The sequence below is a fragment of the Mixophyes fleayi genome, chromosome 3 (genome assembly GCF_038048845.1).
Source record: "Mixophyes fleayi isolate aMixFle1 chromosome 3, aMixFle1.hap1, whole genome shotgun sequence".
Lineage (NCBI taxonomy): Eukaryota > Metazoa > Chordata > Amphibia > Anura > Limnodynastidae > Mixophyes > Mixophyes fleayi.
Genome location: NC_134404.1, coordinates 88,933,426 through 88,959,539, shown reverse-complemented (window position 1 = coordinate 88,959,539; position 26,114 = coordinate 88,933,426). Strand labels below are relative to the sequence as shown.

At 42.7% G+C, this 26,114-nt stretch overlaps 1 protein-coding gene across 1 annotated transcript in view; it reads left to right on the top strand.

Moving 5' to 3' along the window:
• The first annotated feature begins 325 nt into the window (after positions 1-325).
• The window catches only part of CCDC195 (coiled-coil domain containing 195), a 57,306-nt gene continuing 31,517 nt past the window's right edge, over positions 326-26,114 (top strand). Inside the window, exon 1 of the mRNA XM_075201941.1 lies at positions 326-766. Within this exon, the coding sequence (XP_075058042.1) occupies positions 517-766 (250 nt within the window). The 5' untranslated portion in view covers positions 326-516. The remainder of the gene's footprint in view (positions 767-26,114) is intronic.

The following is a 26,114-nucleotide window of genomic DNA, read 5'->3' as shown; positions in this document are numbered from 1 at the left end:
CAAGGCACGCAAACTTGTTCACAGAAAACTACAGAACAGTTCAGAAAATGTGCTGCTAAATGGAATCACAACCTGTAGTGTATTGTATACTAAAGGATTTCCATTGTAACTCAATCTTTAAATAAAATGGCTGTCTGCTTCTTCCTGCTGCTTTTAATTGTAAAGGTGGTAGGTTTGTACAACCTTATAGCTATTTAAGAATTAATCAATCATGGAGGCAAAAAAAATAGAAGCTACCCTGTCATTTATAGACATAGTAAAGTCTCAGGGAAAACAAAAACCATGCAGGTTTAAATAATTAAAGGCCTCTTGTCTAAACGCTTAATCCAAGCTCACATCCTGATGAAAGACGACCTAGAGCTGGGTCTAGGGGCCGCCTGCTATTGTACAGCTGATCTTTAGTAAATAATGCTACAACCAGAGGATTTGGTGACTCTTGTAGCATTTGCTATTTCATAGCACCCTCCTGAGATACCAGCACACTGGGGAGAAAGGGTAAAATAGAGGAGACCTTTAATGGAAGGGGACACGCACTTAATGAGAATGATCAGAGAAATGCGGTTAGAGATCAGCAAGCTAGAGAAAGAAAACAAAGAACTGCGAGGAGAACTAAGCCAGATTGGAAACACGACAATATCTGCAAGGGAGCGAGAGGTGAGAACCGGCATCAAATGTGACCAGCCAGGAAAAGAAGAGGTGGTGTGCAAAGGACTGCTACGCAGGCATGTTTCTGTGGGATCCACTGACACAATGCAGGAGCAGACAGGTATACTGCTGTTTCTTCACTTGCCTAAACAATACAGTGGGACAGTTTATGAAAAGGTACGCAGATTATTGTACAAACAATCTGCTGTAACCTATAGCAACCAGATGTCATTTTCTAACTGTAAGACTAATTGGTTACTACGTGTTGTGTTATTGCACTTGTGTTTGCACAGTTACCTGTACACCAGGGGGTATATTTACTAAACTGCGGGTTTGAAAAAGTGGAGATGTTGCCTATAGCAACCAATCAGATTCTAGCTGTCATTTTGTAGAGTGCACTAAATAAATGACAGCTAGAATCTGATTGGTTGCTATAGGCAACATCTCCATTTTTTCAAACCCGCAGTTTAGTAAATCTAGCCCCAGGTTTCAGAAATGTCTCCCAGTATACCATAGAAAACCATGGGACAAACCCAGATTTTATTTATTTGTCCATGAGAAGGTCCCTGCACTGTACGTTTCCTCTTATTCTGTATATAATATACAATTTACACTGTCTGTTGTTCTCTGTACATCATAAATGAACATATAATAAACTGGATTATTTAAACTGCTAAGAAATTACATTATGACAAGTATAGTAAACAGAACAGAATAGAGACACTCGTGCACAAAGGTCCACATTGTACCACACATAGTGGGGGATATTTATGACAATCAGTATAAAAGGAAACATTAGTGCTGCCCATAACAACAATCAGATTTTAATTGTAATTTCTCTAGTGCAGTTTAGAAAATAAAAGTACATATTGTTTGGTTGCTAGAAGTAGCCTCACCATTATCCTTTGAGTTTGTAATTTCCCCCTAATCATCATCATCATCATCATCATCATTTATTTATATAGCGCCACTAAAATACTGAATTTTCAGGTAATAAGAACTGAAATTATCCCAAAGAATTGTTTGTCTGCTTTTCAACAAATAAAATGTACAAAATGCAAATAACCATTAATGAAAAAAATATAATACAACAGTAGTAATAACAAGTATTGTATCCCACAATCCTTTGCATATTTGATAACAAAAGGTTATAAGGTTATAAATCGATTTCATATAATTAACAAGGGATATTTGTATATCAAAAAAGCAGCCTTAAAACAAGTGATGAGAATGATTACTATACATTATAAAAGAGCCTGTTACAACTAGATGTGTCCTGCTATTCTAACCTTTGAGGCAAATATTTAATTATTTAGGATAAATTAGTGTGATTTTAAACCATCTCCCCCCAGATTTTTTCAAACTTACTTGTGCCTTTAACAGTAAATATAATTTTGTCTACTGTTTGCACCCACATTCGGAGGATCTGGGGCCATCCACAATGGACTTTTTAACATAAAACTATCATCATCACCATTTATTTATATAACACCACTAATTCTGCAGCGCTGTACAGAGAACTCATTCACATCAGTCCCTGCCCCATTGGAGCTTACAGTCTAAATTCCCTAATATAGACACACACTCACACAAAGACAGACAGACAGAGAGGGAGACAGACAGACAGGGAGAAACTAGTGTCAAATTTGATAGCAGCCAATTAACCTACCAGTATGTTTTTGGAGTGTGGGAGGAAACCGGAGCACCCGGAGGAAACCCACGCAAACACAGGGAGAACATACAAACTCCACACAGATAAGGCCATGGTTGGGACTTGAACTCATGACCCCAGTGCTGTGAGGCAGAAGTGCTAACCACTAGGCCACTGTGCTGCCCCTAATGTGCGTGATTACATCTGCCCAGCAGCAACATATGCCTATAAGTTATTTTAAAATGTTACTATGAGTATCAAATGCCTTCATTTAAAGAAAGATAAGAGATGGTCAAGTGATGCTAACATCCATGCCAAGTATGCCATCCTCGGGCAGGTTCGCTCCACTGCTCAGCAGTGCCCTGCGTACACATTGTGTGATGTGGTTGGTGTCTCCATCCTCTTTAATATTTACAACTTAAACTAATTTAGAGGTTTTTTTTACATTATTATATTGTGAGAGTAGGATGCTTAAATATATCTAAATGACTCATATCATACTTTAGGGGAAATTATACAGTAAAAGGAAGTTGCCTATGTTGCTGTATAGCTGTCAGGTGTCAGGGATGGGCCTATAATAAGTAAACGGAGCAGACATCACAATCTCAGGCAGTAGGTTATAGGCACAGAAGAATCAATTAAACTATAGTAGACTCTGAATGGACACTAACACTAACGTATAAGCTGATTGAAGGCTAACAATAGAGTTACAAGCATATTTAATAATTCCACCATTACAGGTTTTATAATGTTTCAGTATTATCTATTCTTGATAGTAAGCTACAGTAAGTGCAAATCGTTGCCGACCTTTATCCTCAGTACTTGGTTCATTCCTATTATTTTTAATGTGCACCTGGTTTCTACCAAAATGACGGCACCCACTGTGAGCTTAAGAAATATATATGAGAATGCGGCCTATCTATTCACTTTGAACCAGTGTGATCACTGAGGCACAAAGCAGTGATGTTACGGGTTCCTAATGGATTGACTCATATTCATGTGCTTGAGGGATCTACATAATCACTGGATCCACCAAGCACCAGTAATTAAAACTTTCACAACATTCTTAAACTCCTGGGGAGCAGCGGCTCTAGGGGAAGAAGGGGGTTTGGTCAGAATGAAGGCAATGATACAGGAGATATTTAGTCAACAGTACCCACTCACTGCTTGCTCTTGACAACCTAAAGACAGCTGGGCAGAGGCCACTGGCACTCATAATTAAGTACAATAAATTCCTTATCTTCATTATTTACGTGGCATAGAACATGTGACAGATAACTTTTAATGAATGCACCTTTGGTAGTTTAAAAAACAAACAGGGTCATGTGATGGAGCTGTGTGAAGATGAACGTGCTGGTGCTGAGCTCAGTTTCTAGCAGGCTGCCTATTCTATCTTGTTTCACCTCTCTCTGAACTGCGCTAAAGCCTACAAATGTACCGATAAACATTTTACTCTCGCCACAATGTGTCAGTGGCAGCTTGGACCGCTGATTCTATGATACAGCTGGATCACTCACCCACAGAGCAAGCAGATGCTATTTCACCACAATGCCTTGGTGAAGCTGAGAGCCCATATGGTTGCCATACCCACAGTAAATGCTCTAGATTGAACTCACAGTGGCTGACATTTTAAGAGGAATACCCAAGTACCAAACCTCACTTACAGGTACAGTCACCTAGAATGTGGAAGAGGTATAACTGGAAATCAATTTAATCAGATATAGAGTCTCTAATATCAGGGACCACGTGGCCAAAGCCATATCTCCAGTTTGGAAACTGGGATGCAAAAAAGTAATTTTATCCCAGTTAGAAAGATGCTTCGTAAAAGGTGATTAAGCTGTGCCATGATTTTTCCATCTCGTCTCCGTGCGAGACACAGTGGGAAATCAATATTCTGCAAATATCCTGTGAATGCCCAACAATGGTTGGAAAATATAGATTAACACAGAAATTCTAGGCCACACAGTTACTCCTGAAGTCACTTTAAATTGTCAGCTGTCATCAGAGGTGGTCTCCAATTTTTAACCTAAGAACTTATTCTGGCCCTTACGGGATATTATATGCAAATAGGGTCTTCATTCTTGAGCAAGCACCACTATTTTATCTTCATACTATTTTTTTTTTTTAGCAGTAGTAGCCCCTCCTTCAGGACCAGCCAACTTAACCTATTGGCCACGGATCCTGAGGATCCGACCCCCCTCCCTCCCTTCCACTAGTGTGGCCTGGCTTCCTATTGATGTCACATGGGACGCACCCAGGGGCTGGCTGTCAGACTTTAGCCCAGGGGGCAAGCACATAGCACTGGACCATAAGCAGCGGCCCATCCTTAAAGGGTGGTCTTTGGTACAATATTTATTTAACAATGCATAAAGAGGCAACTTTAGTGTTGCTTAACGCAGCAATACTTTATTATTATAAATGATTATTATTATTATCTGACTTATAAGGCGCCACAAAGGGTCCGCAGCACCGCACATTACATATACATAAAACAGAGAACAAAGACACAACATGATTCAAAAATACATACAAACACAGGTGACAGGGTAAAGCAAATCCGATTATTTATGGGACAGATAGTGAAAGGGATGGTAGAAATCAGCGAGAAGAAGGCCGAAGCTTAAGAAAACAGGGAAAACAGGGCTAGGGAAGCAGGCCAAGAGGTACAGAGGGTAATGAAATAGGAGAAGGAGCACACAAGGAAAGAGGGCCCTGCTCCTGAGAGCTTACATCCTAAAAGGAAGGGGGACACACAAATAGGGTGGTACTAACTGGGGGAGAGAGCCAGGACAAGGAAGTTAGGAGGAGGACTGATATACCTGAATAAAGAAATGAGTCTTAAGGACACGCTTCATGCCTTTGAGAGTAGATGCTAATCTGATGGAAAGTGGAAGATCGTTCCACAGCTGGGGAGCAGCCCAGGCAAAGTCCTGAAGACGGGAGTGAGAGGAGGTGATCAGTGAAGTAGTGAGGCGGCGGTCACAGGCAGAGCGGAGGGGATGGGTAGGAGTGTAGGTAGAGATGAGATTGGAGATGTAGGGAGGGGAAGATTGACTAAGAGCTTTAAAGGTGAGGGTGAGGAGTTTAAATTTAATTCTGTAGGGTTTGGTGAGCCAATGTAGTGACTTTTGGAGGGAGACTGCAGAGACAGAGTGGCGGGAGAGAAAAATGAGGCGGGCAGCAGCATTGAGGATAGACTTAAGAGGGTCAAGGCGAGAATCAGGTAGGCCAGAGAGAAGAAGTTAAAAGTAGTCAAGGTGAGAGATAACAAGCGAGTGAACAAGGGTTTTCGTGGCTTCCGTGATGAGATAGGGACGTATCTTAGATATATTCCGAAGGTGGAAGTAGCAGGATTTTGAGAGGGACAGAATGTGCGGCTTGAATGAGAGGGAGGAATCAAGGATGACCCCAAGGCATCGGACTTGGGGGACAGAATTGAGGCTAGTGTTATTAACAGAAATAGAGTGGGGGGGAGGTGTGAGAGTCCTGGAAGGGGGGAAGACTATAAGCTCAGTCTTGAAAATATTGACTTTAAGGAAGCAGTGGGACATCCAAGATGATATGGCCGAAAGACAGGAGAAGACACGAGACAGAAGGGAAGAGAAGAGGTCAGGGGAAGAAAGATAAATTTGGGTATCATCAGCATAGAGGTGGTACTGGAGGCCAAAGGAGCGGATGAGGAAACCAAGGGAGGAGGTGTAGAGGGAGAAAAGCAGGGGGCCAAGAATGGAGCCTTGAGGATTGCCAACAGGTAGGGAAAGAGGGGGTGATGTAGAATCATGAGTAGAGACTGAGAAGGAGCGGTTGGTGAGGTAAGAGGAAAACCAGGAGAGGACAGTGTTACATAGGCCTATAGATTTGAGAGTTTGCAAAAGGATTGCGTGGTCAACCGTATCGAAGACAGCAGAGAGGTCAAGAAGGATAAGAAGGGAGAAGTGTCTATTGGATTTAGCGAGGAGAAGGTCATTAGTGACCTTAGTGAGGGCAGTTTCAGTGGAGTGGAGGGGGCAAAAACCAGATTGGAGCGGGTCAAGGAGTGAGTGAGAGGAGAGAAAGGAGGTGAGATGGTTGTAGACAACCCATTCAAGGAGTTTGGAGGCAAAAGGAAGAAGCAAAATAGGGTGGTAATTAGAAAGAGAGGCGGGATCAAGGGACGGTTTCTTGAGTATGGGGGAGACAAGAGCATGTTTAAAAGAGGAGGGGAAGATTCCAGAGGAGAGGCATAGGTTGAGGAGGTGTGCAAGGTGGGAGCAGGCTTCAAGAGAGAGGGAGTGGAGGAGGTGGGACGGGATTGGGTCCTGTGAAATCTTAAATAATGATAACAAAAAATGCAACAGAAAGCAAACCTCCCTTTATATTGAATATTATTTTATATGTTCCTTTTCCCTACAGCACTTTTGTTTTTTTTGGGTTTATCTTACAAAATGGGGTATAAATCATATTATAGCAATAGATTATATAATGTTCTATGACAGTACTGAACACAGGGCTGATTTATCAAAATGCAAAAAGTCCTTTTGCTTTAAAACCTGATGTGTTTGCCAGCAATAGGGCTTGTTTTTGCATTGGACTATATACTAATAGGGTTATTATTTGTTTTGAGGTTAACCTAAAACAAATATGAGTGGTGCTACTGGTAGGAGGAGCAGAGCATTAGGTGTCAATCTGACACCCTGGCCCAGAGCTGGATTAAGGGGTATGTATGTGAGGGGGGCACTACATGGTGTGTGTGTGTGTGTGTGTGTGTGTGTGTGTGTGTGTGTGTGTGTGTGTGTGTGTGTGTGTGCGCGCGGGGGGGGCGGGGCCACTACATGTTGTGTGTGTGTGTGTGTGTGTGTGTGTGTGTGTGTGTGTGTGTGTGGGGGCCACTATATGTTGTGTGTGTGTGTGTGAGGGGGCCACTACGTGTGTGTGTGTGTGTGTGTGTGGGGACCAGTATATTAATATAATGTGTGAGGGAAGGGGGATCTTAATATAATGTGGGAGGTAGGCTATTATTATAATGGTGGAGTGCAGGTTGTGGACTAATTATGGGTGCTATTTTATTTGTGAGTGGTGGGGCAATTTAATTTAATAGTTGGGCCTATGAAGTTAAGATGGGGTGGTTTGAGCGCTATTAACTGAATGTGGGCTGTTTGGGGGAAATTAAGTCTATTTATTAAATGTGATGTTTGTGGGAAATGGTATATTTATTAAGTGTAAATGCTATTTAATTTAAATAGGTTTATTTATTAAATGTGTATGCTATTAATTTAATGTCAGGGCCAGTTGGAGGAAAGTATTTATTGTTACACCACTATTTATTTATTGATACACCACTATTTATTTATTGATACACCACTAAAATTTCAACTATTTCAATTATGTTATATGTTCCCGTGTCAAAAAAAGACTCCCCTCTAACCCCTCTATGGAAAAATCTCAGATTTGGCAAACTTGTCTCCTTGGACAGACACTTAGGGCTAGATTTACTAAGCTGCGGGTTTGAAAAAGTGGGGATGTTGCTTATAGCAACCAATCAGATTCTAGCTGTCATTTTGTAGAAGGTACTAAATAAATGATAGCTAAAATCTGATTGGTTGCCATAGGCAACATCCCCACTTTTTCAAACCCGCAGCTTAGTAAATCTAGCCCTTAATGTGGAAATAGTGGAAGCTGAAAATGTGGATATAAAAAAGAACCAAAGAATTTACAACTAATTGGTGTATAAAGAAATCAATATTCTAATTTTATGGAATTATTAATACTCAGCTCTATTTTTAGAGCCGCTATATCACTAGATTCAGCAGCTGCGAATAGGAACAGCCTGCAAGTCCCTTAAAAAGTAATATAAATAAAAGATCAAAAGACAGAGCACTTAAATCTAGAGCATGTATTTCAGCAGATATTTATTTAATTGTACATAATGACACTTTCAGATTTGCATGGATAGATTAACAGTAATTTCAGTAATAAAAGCCATAAGTTTGCGATAAGGATTGGTGAATAAGTATGCACACATATAACGGACTCACTTCACATTATATAAAATATATATATCTTTAATATTAAACAAAACTAAAATTACACTAATTACATGCATATATGTAATTTGGAACCCAAATATAAACTTCCATCAAAATAATACACTATAAAATCAATACAACCTTAAATCACAATCCAAGGGGTAAAGTTATCAAGCTGCAGGTTTGAAAAACTGGAGATGTTGCCTATAGCAACCAATCAGATTCTAGCTATCATTTTGTAGAATGTACTAAATGAATAACTAGAATCTGATTGGTTGCTATAGGCAACATCTTCACTTTTTCAAACCCACAGCTTGATAAATTTACCCCCAGGATTTCATTCATAAAGAACAATGATAGCAATATAATGTTAACTTCACTAGTGATCTATCTGAAGTCAACTCTATCTGTACATCAAATTATGAAAGGGATTTACAGCCATGTTGCATCCTAAAAGTCATGCAGTAAAATAGGAGCAGTATAAAACAGTTATGTTTGCATAATGATAACTCAAAGCTGATGATTTGGTGTTCAAGGCTTTAGAGGGATCAAGTAAACCACTCTTAAGACCGTGAAATTATGTTTGTTTTGAAGAAATCCAAAAGGAGTCCCAAAGGTAAAGAGTCCCAGGACGAGTTGGAAAATCCTGCAGCTCAGTTTGTGGATGCATTCGATGGTTGAGACCACATTATTATTAGTGATGTTCACTGACCCCCGTGCTCTGGTTTTGGATCTGTATTAACTTTGGGTTTTGGTTTTGGATCCCGATTTTTTTTTTTTTGCTAGAATCACATATTTTTGCTTTTTTCCCCCCAACATTATTATTAACCTCAATAACACTCATTTCAAGTCATTTGCAGTCAATTTTGACCACCTCACAGGTCACAATATTATTTTCATACACTTTCAAACAAAGACTACAGATTTAGAAGACTAAGCCTGTCAGACCCAGAGCTGGATTAAGGTTCTGGGGGGCCCGGGGCACTTAAGACAGGGGGGCCCCATATTGTCGAATATGATATTCATTTTAAACAAATAAACAGGCAATGCTATGTGCACTACTGTTAGATGCACACAACTCTGCCTTCACAAGAATAACAGTGTGAAGTAGGACATACCTCCCAACTGTCCTTGTAGTCAGACCAAATCCTAACTAAGTGAGACAGTCACCCAAATTCTGGACAGTCCCACCATATTGAGAACAGTTGGAAGATGGCCCTGCTCTCTCCTACCTGCTGTTGTCACTTTCACCACCTGTGGCTGCTGGTGTCTTAAGCTCAGTTGCTGCTTGTGTAGATTCTGGAATGTCGGGGCCTATTTTGAAACAAAAACAGGTACATAAATTTTAGGAGTCCCCAAAGAGTCCGGTTAATAAATCAGTAGCACAACCTTTAATAATTAGGCCTCCCTCCCTGCAACCAGCCCCAAATTTGGAATTAAATTAAATTAATACTATTCACTTTTAATAATAGAACTATTTTCCCCAAGCAGCCCCGACATTAAATTAATAGCGTACACATTTAATAAACTTATTTACCTCTCCACCAAACAGCCTGGTGTAAATAAATAGCATTTACATGTAATAAATAAACCTATTTTTCAAAACCATTGCCAACATTTTATAATTCATATTCACATTTAATAAATAGCACTCCTTCTCCCCAAACTCAAGCACACATTAAATACCTCACAATCACTCCACAAATAATTAACAAAATAACCTTACTATATGTAAGTATATATTGGTTATCCCTAACAGCCTAGTCCAGCTAAGCACTAGCAGGCCTGATTTGTTGCAAGGCAACAGAGCTAGCATGGAGGCATATTACATTTTGTACATTATACGTTTCCATATAAAGTAAGTGTATGTCCTCTTTAGGAGAGCTAACAGAATGAGTGGCCATAATTTTGTCATTTTTCCCATAATGCCCACTTTTAGAAATGCTACTTCCCTGGGGCATGGAGAGAGGGTCCACAATAAATAGACAATCTAGGTCTGAGCACATCGTACTTCTCTGTTCTCCATTTATATCCCCAACATCCCACTCCTCAATCCTCTTCTTCATCTTAATCCTCTATCTTCCCTCTCACTCCTCATTCCCCACCTACTTAGCATCTTCAATCCCCTTCTCATCAGCGTTGGTTTCCCTTCCTGGGTTGTCACTCTGCAACCCCCTCTATTTGTATAATCGCATCCTCCTTGTCCATAATCACCCCCTCTCCTTGTCCATAAATCACCCCCTCTCCTTGTCCATAAATCATCCCCTCTCCTTGTCCATAAATCACCCCCTCTCCTTGTCCATAAATCACCCCCTCTCCTTGTCCATAAATCACCCCCTCTCCTTGTCCATAAATCACCCCCTCTCCTTGTCCATAAATCACCCCCTCTCCTTGTCCATAAATCACCCCCTCTCCTGTCACCCCCTCTCCTTGTCCATAAATCACCCCCTCTCCTTGTCCATAAATCACCCCCTCTCCTTGTCCATAAATCACCCCCCCTCCTTGTCCATAAATCACCCCCCCTCCTTGTCCATAAATCACCCCCTCTCCTTGTCCATAAATCACCCCCTCTCCTTGTCCATAAATCACCCCCTTCTTGTCCATAAATCACCCCCTCTCCTTGTCCATAAATCACCCCCTCTCCTTGTCCATAAATCACCCCCTCTCCTTGTCCATAAATCACCCCCTCTCCTGTCACCCCCTCTCCTTGTCCATAAATCACCCCCTCTCCTTGTCCATAAATCACCCCCTCTCCTTGTCCATAAATCACCCCCTCTCCTTGTCCATAAATCACCCCCTCTCCTTGTCCATAAATCACCCCCTCTCCTTGTCCATAAATCACCCCCTCTCCTGTCACCCCCTCTCCTTGTCCATAAATCACCCCCTCTCCTTGTCCATAAATCACCCCCTCTCCTTGTCCATAAATCACCCCCCCTCCTTGTCCATAAATCACCCCCTCTCCTTGTCCATAAATCACCCCCTCTCCTTGTCCATAAATCACCCCCTCTCCTTGTCCATAAATCACCCCCTCCTTGTCCATAAATCACCCCCTTCTTGTCCATAAATCATCCCCTCTCCTTGTCCATAAATCACCCCCTCCTTGTCCATAAATCACCCCCTCCTTGTCCATAAATCACCCTCTCCTTGTCCATAAATCACACTCTCCTTGTCCACAATTATCCCCTTCATTTTCATAATCACCTCCTCCTCTGGCTGAAACACACACAGACACAGTCACACACACACACACACACACAGAAAGTTTCACACACACAGAAAGTCTCATACACACAGTCACACACACAGAAAGTCTCACACAAACACACACACACAGAAAGTCTCACACACACACACACAGTCACACACACACACACACACACACACACAGAAAGTCACACACACACACAAAGTCACACACACAGCAGATCTTAACTTACCTTATCCCCCACAGACAGGCAGGGCAGCTCTTCTCTGCTCCTCCTCACACTGTCATCTACACGCAGCTAAGGAAGCCCAGAACACTCAAAAAAAAAAAAAAGCAAAAGCATACCTGTGCTTATAGTGCCGACAGAGCACTTAAAAACGGAACCCTGTGCTGCCCCCTGTAGACTGACATTTGGGGGCAGCAAAAAGAGCCACAGCTGGTCCGGGGGGCCCCCTGAGAGAGGGGGGCCCGGGGCACATGCCCCCTGTGCCCCCCCCTTAATCCGGCCCTGGTCAGACCTATTATTTCTATTTCAGCAATGACAATTAGCAATGGAGCTCTCCTGAATGTTACTGGAGACTTCGAAGAACACTGCTACCCCTCCTCTTTCTTTTCTACCTATGACGCTGCCCAACTGCACTAGAGACTGCCAAGAACTGTGCTACCCCTTCTGTGTCCCTCTGTGAAATGGCGCTGGATCCCCGTGGAGGGCAGTAATTATAGAATCCAAAGCTCGCCAGATCCGATGACGAAACAATGATGTTTTGCCTCGCTTTCAATTCCGAGGGAGCGCGAAAGTACTGGGCCGTCTTGGTTCGGTACTCGGATCTGCTAGGTTCGGGTGTGTTCGGTTCGGTTCGCTGCTGAGTTGAGTCTTGCCCCCCAGGCTAAAATTTGCCAGCCCTCCCCTGCCTGTTAAGATTCACAATCACGTTTAGGTCACCTGGAAATAAAGTTATTTAAACTAAATATCAAATGTGCTTTTTTGTTGACATAACTTTTTATTTCTATCTTCATCTATCTGTGGGTTTAATGTGTTCAGTTCCTATTAATATAAGGTGATGGGGTTTAGTCTTGTGGTTTTGAAGAAAGTGTCTAAGAATACCAGGTGCTTCCACCTTTCTAAGAATATGTTATCTAGGTTCAAGAAACCTAGAATTCAAAAATACATATTGTGTGGCCTGTATATTGCAGGCTGCAGTTACACTGTAATAAGTAAATAACAAACTTAGTCTCACAGATAACAACATTTTTAATAGCAAATTATTCTTCCTTAAACCCAGACATACAATTAGTGGTACCATTCTGTATGAAGTCACGTGTAATACAGGTCTTCCTACCTGTAGCCGCCTATGGTTTTGTGGATCCTTATCTTACACCTATAACTGTTATTATTGAATGATTGCTAATCTAGTCGTGTTACTCTAAAGTGTCACAAGATATATTTATAGATATATTTATGTATTTAAATCTATTTATGTCATTTCATCAAATAAGTATTTTCAATATAGACACAAGATATTTGTAAAAAATGGGCTCAATGGCTGCCTATAATTCAACATTTACTATTAACAGCGTTATTGCTTAAAGTTACACCGCCAAAAACCCCTAGCCAGTGGTGGAAGTACCATTGGTGCAGCAGGTGTGGTGCACCAGGGCCCATGGAGGTATTGGGGCCAGCTGCATGGGGAACTAGTGAGCTGTGGGCCTTGGTTCCCTCCTCCCTGCACCGGGGCCCATGGAGGTATTGGGGCCAGCTGTATGAGGAACTAGTGAGCTGTGGGCCCTGGTTCCCTCCTCCCTGCACCGGGGCCCATGAAGGTATTGGGGCCAGCTGCATGGGGAACTAGTGAGCTGTGGGCCCTGGTTCCCTCCTCCTTGCACCGGTGCCCATGGAGGTATTGGGGCCAGTTGCATGGGGAACTAGTGAGCTGTGGGCGCTGGTTCCCTCCTTCCTGCTACCCTGCACCGGGGCCCACAGCTCGCTAGTTCTGCCTCTGCTCCAAGCCAAAATATATAATATGTTACTCTCAACCAAACCAAAAGTAGGAGCCACACATAAGGCAAATTACATTGGAGAGGTTTCTGTAGGTGAATAGAGAGAAGCTCTGGGACAGTGTTTGTAAATGCAAAAGAAGCGAATTATAATTACTGTTAACTCTTTTTTCCTATAAATACTCCTTGGCAGCTCTAACAATGGGTTAGTCCCTTCTAGCCTTACACAGCAAACAGAAACACCCACAGGCAGTATATAGGGCAGCTCCTCTTCTTCCATGACATCTTTGAGAGAGGTCCGAAACTGTTCCTAAAATATATTAACAGAACTGACAGCCTGGGTGGGAATGTTAGGCTGCTATGGAGCATTTAGAGGGAAATTAGTCAACAGTTAATATAATTAACTTCTTTGCTCTTCAATCCTCCTGGCAGCATTAAGAATGGGATGTACCCAAGCAATAAGAATAAAGAGAGCTCCCCCCCAAAAAAACAACACAGATCAGTTCTGTGTGCATCATAATAAAAATGTATTAAGTAGCTGTATGAAGAATTTGTTTCCAACCTGTGGATCAGTAGAAGATATTATATCCAGTAAATAGTGTCTGGTGAATGTATGAATAGATGACCATCACAAAGCTTTGTAGAGATCTACTCAGGACTGAGATCTGTGCCCAAGAGATAATTACTGCTCTCGTTGAGTGAGCTTTGACCATTTCTGCTATCAAATATACGATAAGAGTGAGTCAGTAATGAGTAAATACTGGATTAGTGGTGTGTGTCATAGGCCATGAAACATATTTTATATATATTTAGAATTCAAAACAAACAAAAGTATTTACAATTCCATGCGACATTGCTGCTAGCTAGACACACAGTCCGCTCACTAGTCATCGGTCACTAGCTGGCGTTGGTCGTCCAGCACACAACGCAAAGCAGCTATTTATGCTTCCTCCTAAGCACTAACTAGCTGAACCCTTAGATAATTACACCCAGGTGCTCCACCTGTAACCCCATGCTCTGTGTGTGGAGCGATATATATATATATATATATATATATATATATGTGTGTGTGTATCTATATCATCATCATTTATATAGCGCCACTAATTCCGCAGCGCTGTACAGAGAACTCATTCACATCAGTCCCTGCCCCATTGGAGCTTACAGTCTAAATTTCCTAACATACACAGACAAACACACAGAGAGACACTAGGGTCAATTTAGATCGCAGCCAATTAACCTACCAGTATGTTTTAGGAGTGTGGGAGGAAGCCGGAGCACCGGGAGGAAACCCACGCATACACGGGAGAACATACAAACTCCACACAGATAAGGCCATGGTTGGGAATCAAACTCATGACCCCAGCGCTGTGAGGCAGAAGTGCTAACCACTAGGCCACTGCTACAACATACTCAGTTACTCCTAATGTATAACCGACTATTAAAGCATCAATAAGAGTTTGTGAATCATTTACAAACCTCTAATTGCAAGCAATTTTCTTATTTGGGTGTTTGTCGTAATCACCCGCTACTTACATCTGCCCCTGACCACCAGCCAATACTTTATCAGTCGTATCTGCGACTACATCTGAATCTGTACACAACTGCTGGAACATGCCCTTTCTGTACACTGCCTACATTAGAACACCCCCTTCCCTCAAAGCTGTACAGAGATTAAATTACCCGCTTAAAATTTCAATCTTTTAGAAGAGATTGAGTAAAGCTGGATGCACACTACAGAAATTTCCACCAATTTTTTATGCCGAGCGATTTTACATGTGATCGATGGTCCGAATGCTCGATCCATGGACTGCATACACACTAGCCTTGTTTAGAACGATAAAGGGAAGAGTGGACGTCCCTTTAGCGACTTTTTACAGCCATGTTGTCGTGAGCAATGATTTTAATTTCGTACACACTGCAGTGACATTTGCGGGGAAATGTACAAGATACCGGAGACATTAGCATGAAGGGGCGGACCCTGCACTATAGTTAACTCCCAAAACAGCTTAAAAACAGAAGGCTACACTGTCCCTTCATTCATTCTCATTTGTAAACGTACAATGGCTACAAAACAAGAACAAGCAGCTGCACTTCTCATGCTTACTGTGGCAAGATGACTGCTGGTACGGAACCGAAGAGAAAGAAGGAGAAAGAATAGATCTTGTTGGAGCAAAGAGTGGTTCAAGAGGAGAGACACGTTCTGCCACATGCCCCTGCTACAGGAGATACGGGACAACAACCCCGATGATTTCAAGAATTTTCTTCGTATGAATGATTCAACTTTTCAGGAACTGCTCCAACTTGTAACCCCTCTCATCCAGAGGGAGAACACCCATTTAAGGAGACCCATACCGCCAGAGCAAAGACTGGTGGCAACCCTACGTTTTTTGGCAACAGGGAGAACACTGGCAGATCTGAAATACAGCACGGCTATTTCACCTCAAGCTCTTGGCATGATAATACCCGACATCTGTGATGCTATAATTGAAGTTCTCAGTGACCAGTATATGAAGGTTTGTGAAAAGCAACAGTATTTATTGTAAAAATATCGTTTTACATAGTAACATATTTAACGTTGTAAAAATTAGGGATGAGCGCGCTCGGATTTCTGAAATCCGAGCCCACCCGAACGTTGCGGATCCGAGTCGGATCCGAGACAGATCCGGGTATTGGCGCCAAATTCAAAAGTGAAACTGAGGCTCTGACTCATAATCCCGTTGTCGGATCTCGCGATACTCGGATCCTATAAATTCCCCGCTAGTCGCCGCCATCTTCACTCGGGCATTGATCAGGGTAGAGGGAGGGTGTGTTAGGTGGTCCTCTGTGCTGTTTAGTTCTGTGCTGTTTAGTTCTGTGCTGTTTAGTTCTGTGCTGTTTAGTTCTGTGCTGTTTAGTTCTGTGCTGTTTAGTGCTGTGCTGTGCTGTTTAGTGCTGTGCTGTTTAGTGCTGTGCTGTGCTGTGCTGTGCTGTGCTGTGCTGTGCTGTGTTCTGCAGTATCAGTCCAGTGGTGCTGTGTGCTGTGCTCTGTCCTTCTGAGGTCAGTGGTGCTGCTGGGTCCTGTGCTGTGTCCTGTTCAGTCCAGTGGTGCTGTGTCCTGTGCTCTGTGCTTCTAAGGGCATAGTTATTTCCCCAATATTCCCCTGTGTTTAAAAAAATAAAAAAAAGTTTTTTTTATAAAATACCAAAAACTACTTTAATATTTTTTAATTACCACAAAATTTTCACAACCAATCCTGCAGTATAAGCCCATTGGTACTGCAATATTACCAAGTTCACACATTCAGCAGTAAAAGTACAGTGGTACTGCAATATTACAAAGTTTACACATTCTGCAGTATCAGTCCAGTGGTGCTGTGTCCTGTGCTCTGTCCTGCTGAGTTCCGTAGTGCTGCTGGGTCCTGTGCCGTGTCCTGTTCAGTCCAGTGGTGCTGTGTCCTGTGCTCTGTGCTTCTAAGGGCATAGTTATTTCCCCATTATTCCCAAGTTTGTAAAAAATAAAAAAAAAGTAAAAAAAAATAAAAAATTAAAAAAAAAAAAAAATATATAATAATTATAACCAAATTTGCAAAACCAATCCAGCATTATAAGTCCATTGGTACTGCAATATTACCAAGTTCACACATTCAGCAGTAAAAGTCCAGTGGTACTGCAATATTACAAAGTTTACACATTCTGCAGTATCAGTCCAGTGGTGCTGTGTCCTGTGCTCTGTCCTGCTGAGTTCCGTAGTGCTGCTGGGTCCTGTGCCGTGTCCTGTTCAGTCCAGTGGTGCTGTGTCCTGTGCTCTGTGCTTCTAAGGGCATAGTTATTTCCCCATTATTCCCAAGTTTGTAAAAAATAAAAAAAAAGTAAAAAAAAATAAAAAATTAAAAAAAAAAAAAAATATATAATAATTATAACCAAATTTGCAAAACCAATCCAGCATTATAAGTCCATTGGTACTGCAATATTACCAAGTTCACACATTCAGCAGTAAAAGTCCAGTGGTACTGCAATATTACAAAGTTTACACATTCTGCAGTATCAGTCCAGTGGTGCTGTGTCCTGTGCTCTGTCCTGCTGAGTTCCGTAGTGCTGCTGGGTCCTGTGCCGTGTCCTGTTCAGTCCAGTGGTGCTGTGTCCTGTGCTCTGTGCTTCTAAGGGCATAGTTATTTCCCCATTATTCCCAAGTTTGTAAAAAATAAAAAAAAAGTAAAAAAAAAAAAAAAATTAAAAAAAAAAAAAATATATAATAATTATAACCAAATTTGCAAAACCAATCCAGCATTATAAGTCCATTGGTACTGCAATATTACCAAGTTCACACATTCAGCAGTAAAAGTCCAGTGGTACTGCAATATTACAAAGTTTACACATTCTGCAGTATCAGTCCAGTGGTGCTGTGTCCTGTGCTCTGTCCTGCTGAGTTCTGTAGTGCTGCTGGGTCCTGTGCCGTGTCCTGTTCAGTCCAGTGGTGCTGTGTCCTGTGCTCTGTGCTTCTAAGGGCATAGTTATTTCCCCATTATTCCCAAGTTTGTAAAAAATAAAAAAAAAGTAAAAAAAAATAAAAAATTAAAAAAAAAAAAAAATATATAATAATTATAACCAAATTTGCAAAACCAATCCAGCATTATAAGTCCATTGGTACTGCAATATTACCAAGTTCACACATTCTGCAGTATCTTGTGCTACATATAATGGAGACCAAAAATTTGGAGGATAAAGTAGGGAAAGATCAAGACCCACTTCCTCCTAATGCTGAAGCTGCTGCCACTAGTCATGACATAGACGATGAAATGCCATCAACGTCGTCTTCCAAGCCCGATGCCCAATCTCGTAGTACCGGGCATGTAAAATCCAAAAAGCCCAAGTTAAGAAAAAGTAGCAAAAAGAGAAACTTAAAATCATCTGAGGAGAAACGTAAAGTTGCCAATATGCCATTTACGACACGGAGTGGCAAGGAACGGCTTAAGCCCTGGCCCGTGTTCATGACTAGTGGTTCAGCTTCACCCACGGATCTTAGCCCTCCTCCTCCTCCCCCCCCCTACAAAAAATTGAAGAGAGTTATGCTGTCAGCAACAAAACAGCAAACAACTCTGCCTTCTAAAGAGAAATTATCACAAATCCCCAAGGCGAGTCCAAGGGTGTTGGTGGTTGTCAAGCCTGACCTTCCCATCACTGTACGGGAAGAGGTGGCTCGGGAGGAGGCTATTGATGATGTAGCTGGCGCTGTGGAGGAACTTGATGATGAGGATGGTGATGTGGTTATTGTAAATGAGGCACCAGGGGGGGAAACAGCTGATGTCCATGAGATGAAAAAGCCCATCGTCATGCCTGGTCAGAAGACCAAAAAATGCACCTCTTCGGTCTGGAGTTATTTTTATCCAAATCCAGACAACCAATGTATGGCAATATGTAGCTTATGTAAAGCTCAAATAAGCAGGGGTAAGGATCTTGCCCACCTTGGAACATCCTCCCTTATACGTCACCTGAATAACCTTCATAGTTCAGTGGTTAGTTCAGGAACTGGGGCTAGGACCCTCATCGGTACAGGGACACCTAAATCCCGTGGTCCAGTTGGATACACACCAGCAACACCCTCCTCGTCAACTTCCTCCACAATCTCCATCAGATTCAGTCCTGCAGCCCAAGTCACCAGCCAGACTGAGTCCTCCTCAATACGGGATTCATCCGAGGAATCCTGCAGCGGTACGCCTACTACTGCCACTGCTGCTGTTGCTGCTGTTAGTCGGTCATCTTCCCAGAGGGGAAGTCGTAAGACCGCTAAGTCTTTCACCAAACAATTGACCGTCCAACAGTCGTTTGCCATGACCACCAAATACGATAGTAGTCACCCTATTGCAAAGCGTATAACTGTGGCTGTAACTGCAATGTTGGTGTTAGACGTGCGCCCGGTGTCCGCCATCAGTGGAGCGGGATTTAGAGGGTTGATGGAGGTATTGTGTCCCCGGTACCAAATCCCCTCGAGATTCCACTTCACTAGGCAGGCGATACCAAAAATGTACAGAGAAGTACGATCAAGTGTCCTCAGTGCTCTTAAAAATGCGGTTGTACCCACTGTCCACTTAACCACGGACATGTGGACAAGTGGTTCTGGGCAAACGAAGGACTATATGACTGTGACAGCCCACTGGGTAGATGCATCCCCTTCCGCAGCAACAGCAACAGCTGCATCAGTAGCAGCATCTACAAAATGGCTGCTCATGCAAAGGCAGGCAACATTGTGCATTACAGGCTTTAATAAGAGGCACAACGCTGCCAACATATTAGAGAAAATGAGGGAAATTATCTCCCAGTGGCTTACCCCACTTAGACTCTCATGGGGATTTGTGGTGTCAGACAATGCCAGTAACATTGTGCGGGCATTAAATATGGGCAATTTCCAGCACGTCCCATGTTTTGCCCACACCATTAATTTGGTGGTGCAGCATTACCTCAAGAGTGACAGGGGTGTGCAGGAGATGCTTGCGGTGGCCCGCAAAATTGCTGGACACTTTCGGCATTCAGCCAGTGCCTACCGCAGACTAGAGGCACATCAAAAAAGCTTGAACCTGCCCTGCCATCACCTCAAACAAGAGGTTGTGACGCGCTGGAACTCCACCCTCTATATGCTGCAGAGGATGGAGGAGCAGCAAAAGGCCATTCAGGCCTACACAGCCACCTACGACATAGGCAAAGGAGTGGGGATGCGCCTGAGTCAAGCGCAGTGGAGACTGATTTCCGTGTTGTGCAAGGTTCTGCAGCCATTTGAACTTGCCACACGAGAAGTCAGTTCCGACACTGCCAGCTTGAGTCAGGTCATTCCCCTGATCAGGCTGTTGCAGAAGCAGCTGGAGAAAGTGAGGGAGGAGCTGGTAAGCCATTGCGATTACAGCAAGCATGTAGCTCTTGTGGATGTAGCCCTTCGTACGCTTTGCCAGGATCCGAGGGTGGTCACTCTTTTAAAGTCAGAGGAATACATTCTGGCCACCGTGCTCGATCCTCGGTTTAAAGCGTATGTTGTGTCTCTGTTTCCGGCGGACACAAATCTACAGCGGTGCAAAGACCTGCTGGTCAGGAGATTGTCCTCTGAAGAGGACCGTGACATGCCAACAGCTCCACCCTCATTTTCTTCCACATCTATGGCTGCGAGGAAAAAGCTCAGTTTTCCCAAAAGAGGCACTGGCGGGGATGCTGATAACATCTGGTCCGGACTGAAGGACCTGCCAACCATTGCAGACATGTCTACTCTCGCTGCATTGGATGCTGTCACAATAGAAAAAATTGTGGATGATTACTTTGCTGACACCATCCAAGTAGACATGTCAGACAGTCCATATTGTTACTGGCAGGAAAAAAAGGCAGTTTGGAAGCCCCTGTACAAACTGGCTCTATTTTACCTGAGTTGTCCCCCCTCCAGTGTGTACTCGGAAAGAGTTTTTAGTGCAGCGGGGAACCTGGTCAGTGAGCGGCGAAGGAGGTTGCTTCCTCACAACGTTGAAAAAATGATGTTTATAAAAATGAATAATCAATTCCTCAATGAAGTACAGCACTGCCCTCCAGATACTACAGAGGGACCTGTGGTTGTGGAGTCCAGCGGGGACGAATTGATAATGTGTGATGAGGAGGAAGTACACACTGTAGGGGGAGAGGAATCAGAGGTTGAGGATGAGGACGACATCTTGCCTCAGTAGAGCCTGTTTAGTCTGTACAGGGAGAGATGAATAGCTTTTTTGGTGTGGGGGCCCAAACAAACCAATCATTTCAGTCAAAGTTGTTTGGTAGGCCCTGTCGCTGAAATGATTGGTTTGTTAAAGTGTGCATGTCCTATTTCAACAACAGACCTCTCAACTGCAGCTCATCCCTCCTCTGCGGGGATAATGTCTCCTGTGCTCTGACACGTCACTCTGTGTACTCTCAGCCTCAGGATCTGACACTACAGCTACCATGCCTCTTGTAGCAGCCCTCACTCCAGGGCCTCTTCCATGTGCAGTGTCCCCCTCTCTCTTGGGTTCACTATAGTGGCATGGAGTTCTCCCCCTCATCCAGGGCACACATTCCTTGCCCTGGCTCAGTCACCACGCTCAGACTTCCAGGCAATGCTGGGGGAGCCTGGGAGCTTCCACCCCAGGTCCCCAGCTACAACTCTCCTCTCCTGTGTCTTCTCTCTCTTTCTGACACTTTAAAGATCGTGCCTTTAAATGAAAAAGTCAGTCTTCATTGCACGACTATGTGCAAGTGCAACAGGGACATTTTTTTGGGTTTACAAAGTCAAACAATAACACTACGACCCTGTCTGTCTGGGGTCTGTCAATGACGAATTGTCTGGAGCATGTTTTGAGGAGGTATTGTGGCCCCGGTATCAAATTGGGTACCGGGGCCACCCCACTATGCAGTCCAGATACTTGTTTGGTGGAATTCCGACACGTGGAGGGTTTTTTAATTATATTGTGGCCTCGGTACCAAATTGTGTACCGGGGCCACCACACTACGCAGTCAAGATACTTGTTTGGTGGAATTCAGACCAGTTGAGGGTTTTATTATTATATTGTGTGGACCACTCTATCTATACCACACTACAACTCTATACCACTCTATTTCCTACTTTAATTCTATTTAATTCTATTTCCTACTTTAATTCTATTACTAATTAATTACCATAAAGAGGAACAAAAAAAACCAATTTTACCAAAAGTATAATATGACTTAGACTTACAAACACTACACTTGAAAGATCGTGCCTTTAAATGAAAAAGTCAGTCTTCATTGCACGACTATGTGCAAGTGCAACAGGGACATTTTTTTGGGTTTACAAAGTCAAACAATAACACTACGACCCTGTCTGTCTGGGGTCTGTCAATGACGAATTGTCTGGAGCATGTTTTGAGGAGGTATTGTGGCCCCGGTATCAAATTGGGTACCGGGGCCACCCCACTATGCAGTCCAGATACTTGTTTGGTGGAATTCCGACACGTGGAGGGTTTTTTAATTATATTGTGGCCTCGGTACCAAATTGTGTACCGGGGCCACCACACTACGCAGTCAAGATACTTGTTTGGTGGAATTCAGACCAGTTGAGGGTTTTATTATTATATTGTGTGGACCACTCTATCTATACCACACTACAACTCTATACCACTCTATTTCCTACTTTAATTCTATTTAATTCTATTTCCTACTTTAATTCTATTACTAATTAATTAACATAAAGAGGAACAAAAAAAACCAATTTTACCAAAAGTATAATATGACTTAGACTTACAAACACTACACTTGAAAGATCGTGCCTTTAAATGAAAAAGTAAGTCTTCATTGCACGACTATGTGCAACAGGGACAGTTTTTTTCTTTACAAAGTCAACTAATAACACTTGGACCCTGTCTGTCTTTAACATACTTGATGGGATCTCAATGACGAATTGTCTGTAGCATGTTTGGAGGAGGTATTGTGGCCCCGGTATCAAGTTGGGTACCGGGGCCACCCCACTACGCAGTCCAGATACTTGTTTGGTGGAATTCTGACACGTGGAGGGTGTATTTATTTTATTGTGGCCCCGGTATCAAGTTGGGTACCGGGGCCACCCCACTACGCAGTCCAGATACTTGTTTGGTGGAATTCTGACACGTGGAGGGTTTTTTAATTATATTGTGGCCTCGGTACCAAATTGTGTACTGGGGCCACCACACTACGCAGTCAAGATAGATAGATGCGTATCATAGATAAAGTACATTCAGTGGTGTGGGGCAAATTGAAAAATATTCAAAATGCACTGACATTATCAAAAACAAGAGGTTGTCACACGCTAAAACTCCAACATGTATATGATGGAGAGGATGGAGGAGCAGCCGTATGTGTAGTGTAATGCAGACCTGTTGAAGGTTTTTTATATATTTTATTGTGGTGCCCAGTGCCCACTCCTCTACGCAGTCCAGGTACATTTATTGGTGCGATTCATAAAAGTTCAGGGTTTTTAAGATATTGTGGTGACCCACTCCTCTACGCAGTCCAGGTACATTTATTGGTGCGATTCATAAAAGTTCAGGGTTTTTAATATATTGTGGTGACCCACTCCTCTACGCAGTCCAGGTACATTTATTGGTGCGATTCATAAAAGTTCAGGGTTTTTAATATATTGTGGTGACCCACTCCTCTACGCAGTCCAGGTACATTTATTGGTGCGATTCATAAAAGTTCAGGGTTTTTAAGATATTGTGGTGACCCACTCCTCTACGCAGTCCAGGTACATTTATTGGTGCGATTCATAAAAGTTCAGGGTTTTTAATATATTGTGGTGACCCACTCCTCTACGCAGTCCAGGTACATTTATTGGTGCGAATCAAACAAGTTGATGGTTTTCTTATTATATATATTGTGGTGACCCACTCCTCTACGCAGTCCAGGTACATTTATTGGTGCGATTCATAAAAGTTCAGGGTTTTTAATATATTGTGGTGACCCACTCCTCTACGCAGTCCAGGTACATTTATTGGTGCGATTCATAAAAGTTCAGGGTTTTTAATATATTGTGGTGACCCACTCCTCTACGCAGTCCAGGTACATTTATTGGTGCGAATCAAACAAGTTGATGGTTTTCTTATTATATATATTGTGGTGACCCACTCCTCTACGCAGTCCAGGTACATTTATTGGTGCGATTCATAAAAGTTCAGGGTTTTTAAGATATTGTGGTGACCCACTCCTCTACGCAGTCCAGGTACAATTATTGGTGCGATTCATAAAAGTTCAGGGTTTTTAATATATTGTGGTGACCCACTCCTCTACGCAGTCCAGGTACATTTATTGGTGCGAATCAAACAAGTTGATGGTTTTCTTATTATATATATTGTGGTGACCCACTCCTCTACGCAGTCCAGGTACATTTATTGGTGCGATTCATAAAAGTTCTGGGTTTTTAATATATTGTGGTGACCCACTCCTCTACGCAGTCCAGGTACATTTATTGGTGCGATTCATAAAAGTTCAGGGTTTTTAATATATTGTGGTGACCCACTCCTCTACGCAGTCCAGGTACAATTATTGGTGCGAATCATAAAAGTTCAGGGTTTTTAAGATATTGTGGTGACCCACTCCTCTACGCAGTCCAGAAAGATACCTTTTTGCAACGTTTTGGACTAATAACTATATTGTGAGGTGTTCAGAATACACTGTAAATTAGTGGAAATGCTTGTTATTGAATGTTATTGAGGTTAATAATAGCCTAGGAGTGAAAATAAGCCCAAAAACTTGATTTTTAAACTTTTTATGTTTTTTTCAAAAAAAATCCGAATCCAAAATCCAAAATTTCGCTTGTGTCCATACCAGGTGTGTCCCCAACGTAATGTGGCATCCTTACTGATGGTAATGGCGTGGATGTCATACAAGGTTGAGACATGCCGCTTTGTCCACCCATGGTCTGAAATGTGTATGCTTGTTTGTGTCTATGGTTAGTTGAGGAAAGACATGTGTCCGGCCACAAATCTTCAGTGTAAGCCCTACACATGACGTTGCATTTCAGTTTGTATGCGCTTGCTACTACTTCTCATTTTGCTAGCTAATGTTGATGCGAGTAACTCAAATGTGTCCTGTTCCTTTCTTGGTGTTAGCAGACTGTTAGCGCAATCAAGCATCCTTTCTGCTAGTGCATCACTTTCTGCTATTTCATGTATTCTGCGTCTCTTTCGCTTCTGATTTATTTTTGCTGGTGTATCACCTTGGGTCGCATCTTGCCTGTCTGCAGTTAGCTGGCTTTCACGTGGAGTGGGATAAATTGTTGGAGCATCCGGGTCTTCAACTTCCAGCAGGAGCCCATCAGACAGTAGTGCAGGCTGAAAAAGAGCAAACGAATGAGGGGATGCAATTGCATGTATGTTCAAATGTAAACTATGTACACATCTTTATGTTTCAGTTCCCATCGAGCGAAGCAGACTGGAAAGTGATAGCGGAAGACTTTGAGAGACTATGAAATTTCCCAAATTGCGGTGGTGCTATTGACGGCAAACATGTCCGAATCATGCCACCATCAAACAGTGGATCTTTCTACTACAACTACAAAGGGTTTTTCAGCATTATTTTAATGCCCATCGTGGATGCGAACTATGAATTCCGATTTGTGGACATTGGGAAAAATGGAAGAGTCTCAGATGGTGGTGCATTGGAGCATACTGCCTTCCATAACAAACTAAAAAACAATGCCCTAAACCTTCCATTGCGGAGCAGCACTAAATATGGATTAAACTTTGTGTTTGTGGCAGATGACGCCTTTGCATTGCATGGGAATGTATTAAAACCGTACCCGCAAAGAAATATGACCCATGAAAGGCGTATATTTAATTACAGACTGTCGCGTGCTCGGCGTGTCGTTGAAAATGCCTTTGGGATTCTAAGCAACAGGTTCAGAGTTTTTCAGTCGACAATCAACCTGCGTTTGGACAAAATTGACAAAGTTGTGATGGCCTGTTGTGTTCTGCATAACTTTCTGTGGCGTAAAAGCATTAGTGGACGTACCACCCAGGTCAATGCGGAAAGTGCCATTACCCACCTTTTCCTTAAAGCCTTCCAGTCTCATGCCTAAACTCCCACCGGTCGGCTACCTCTCTTTCTCATCCCTTCTTCCCTTCTCCCCCTTCCTCCC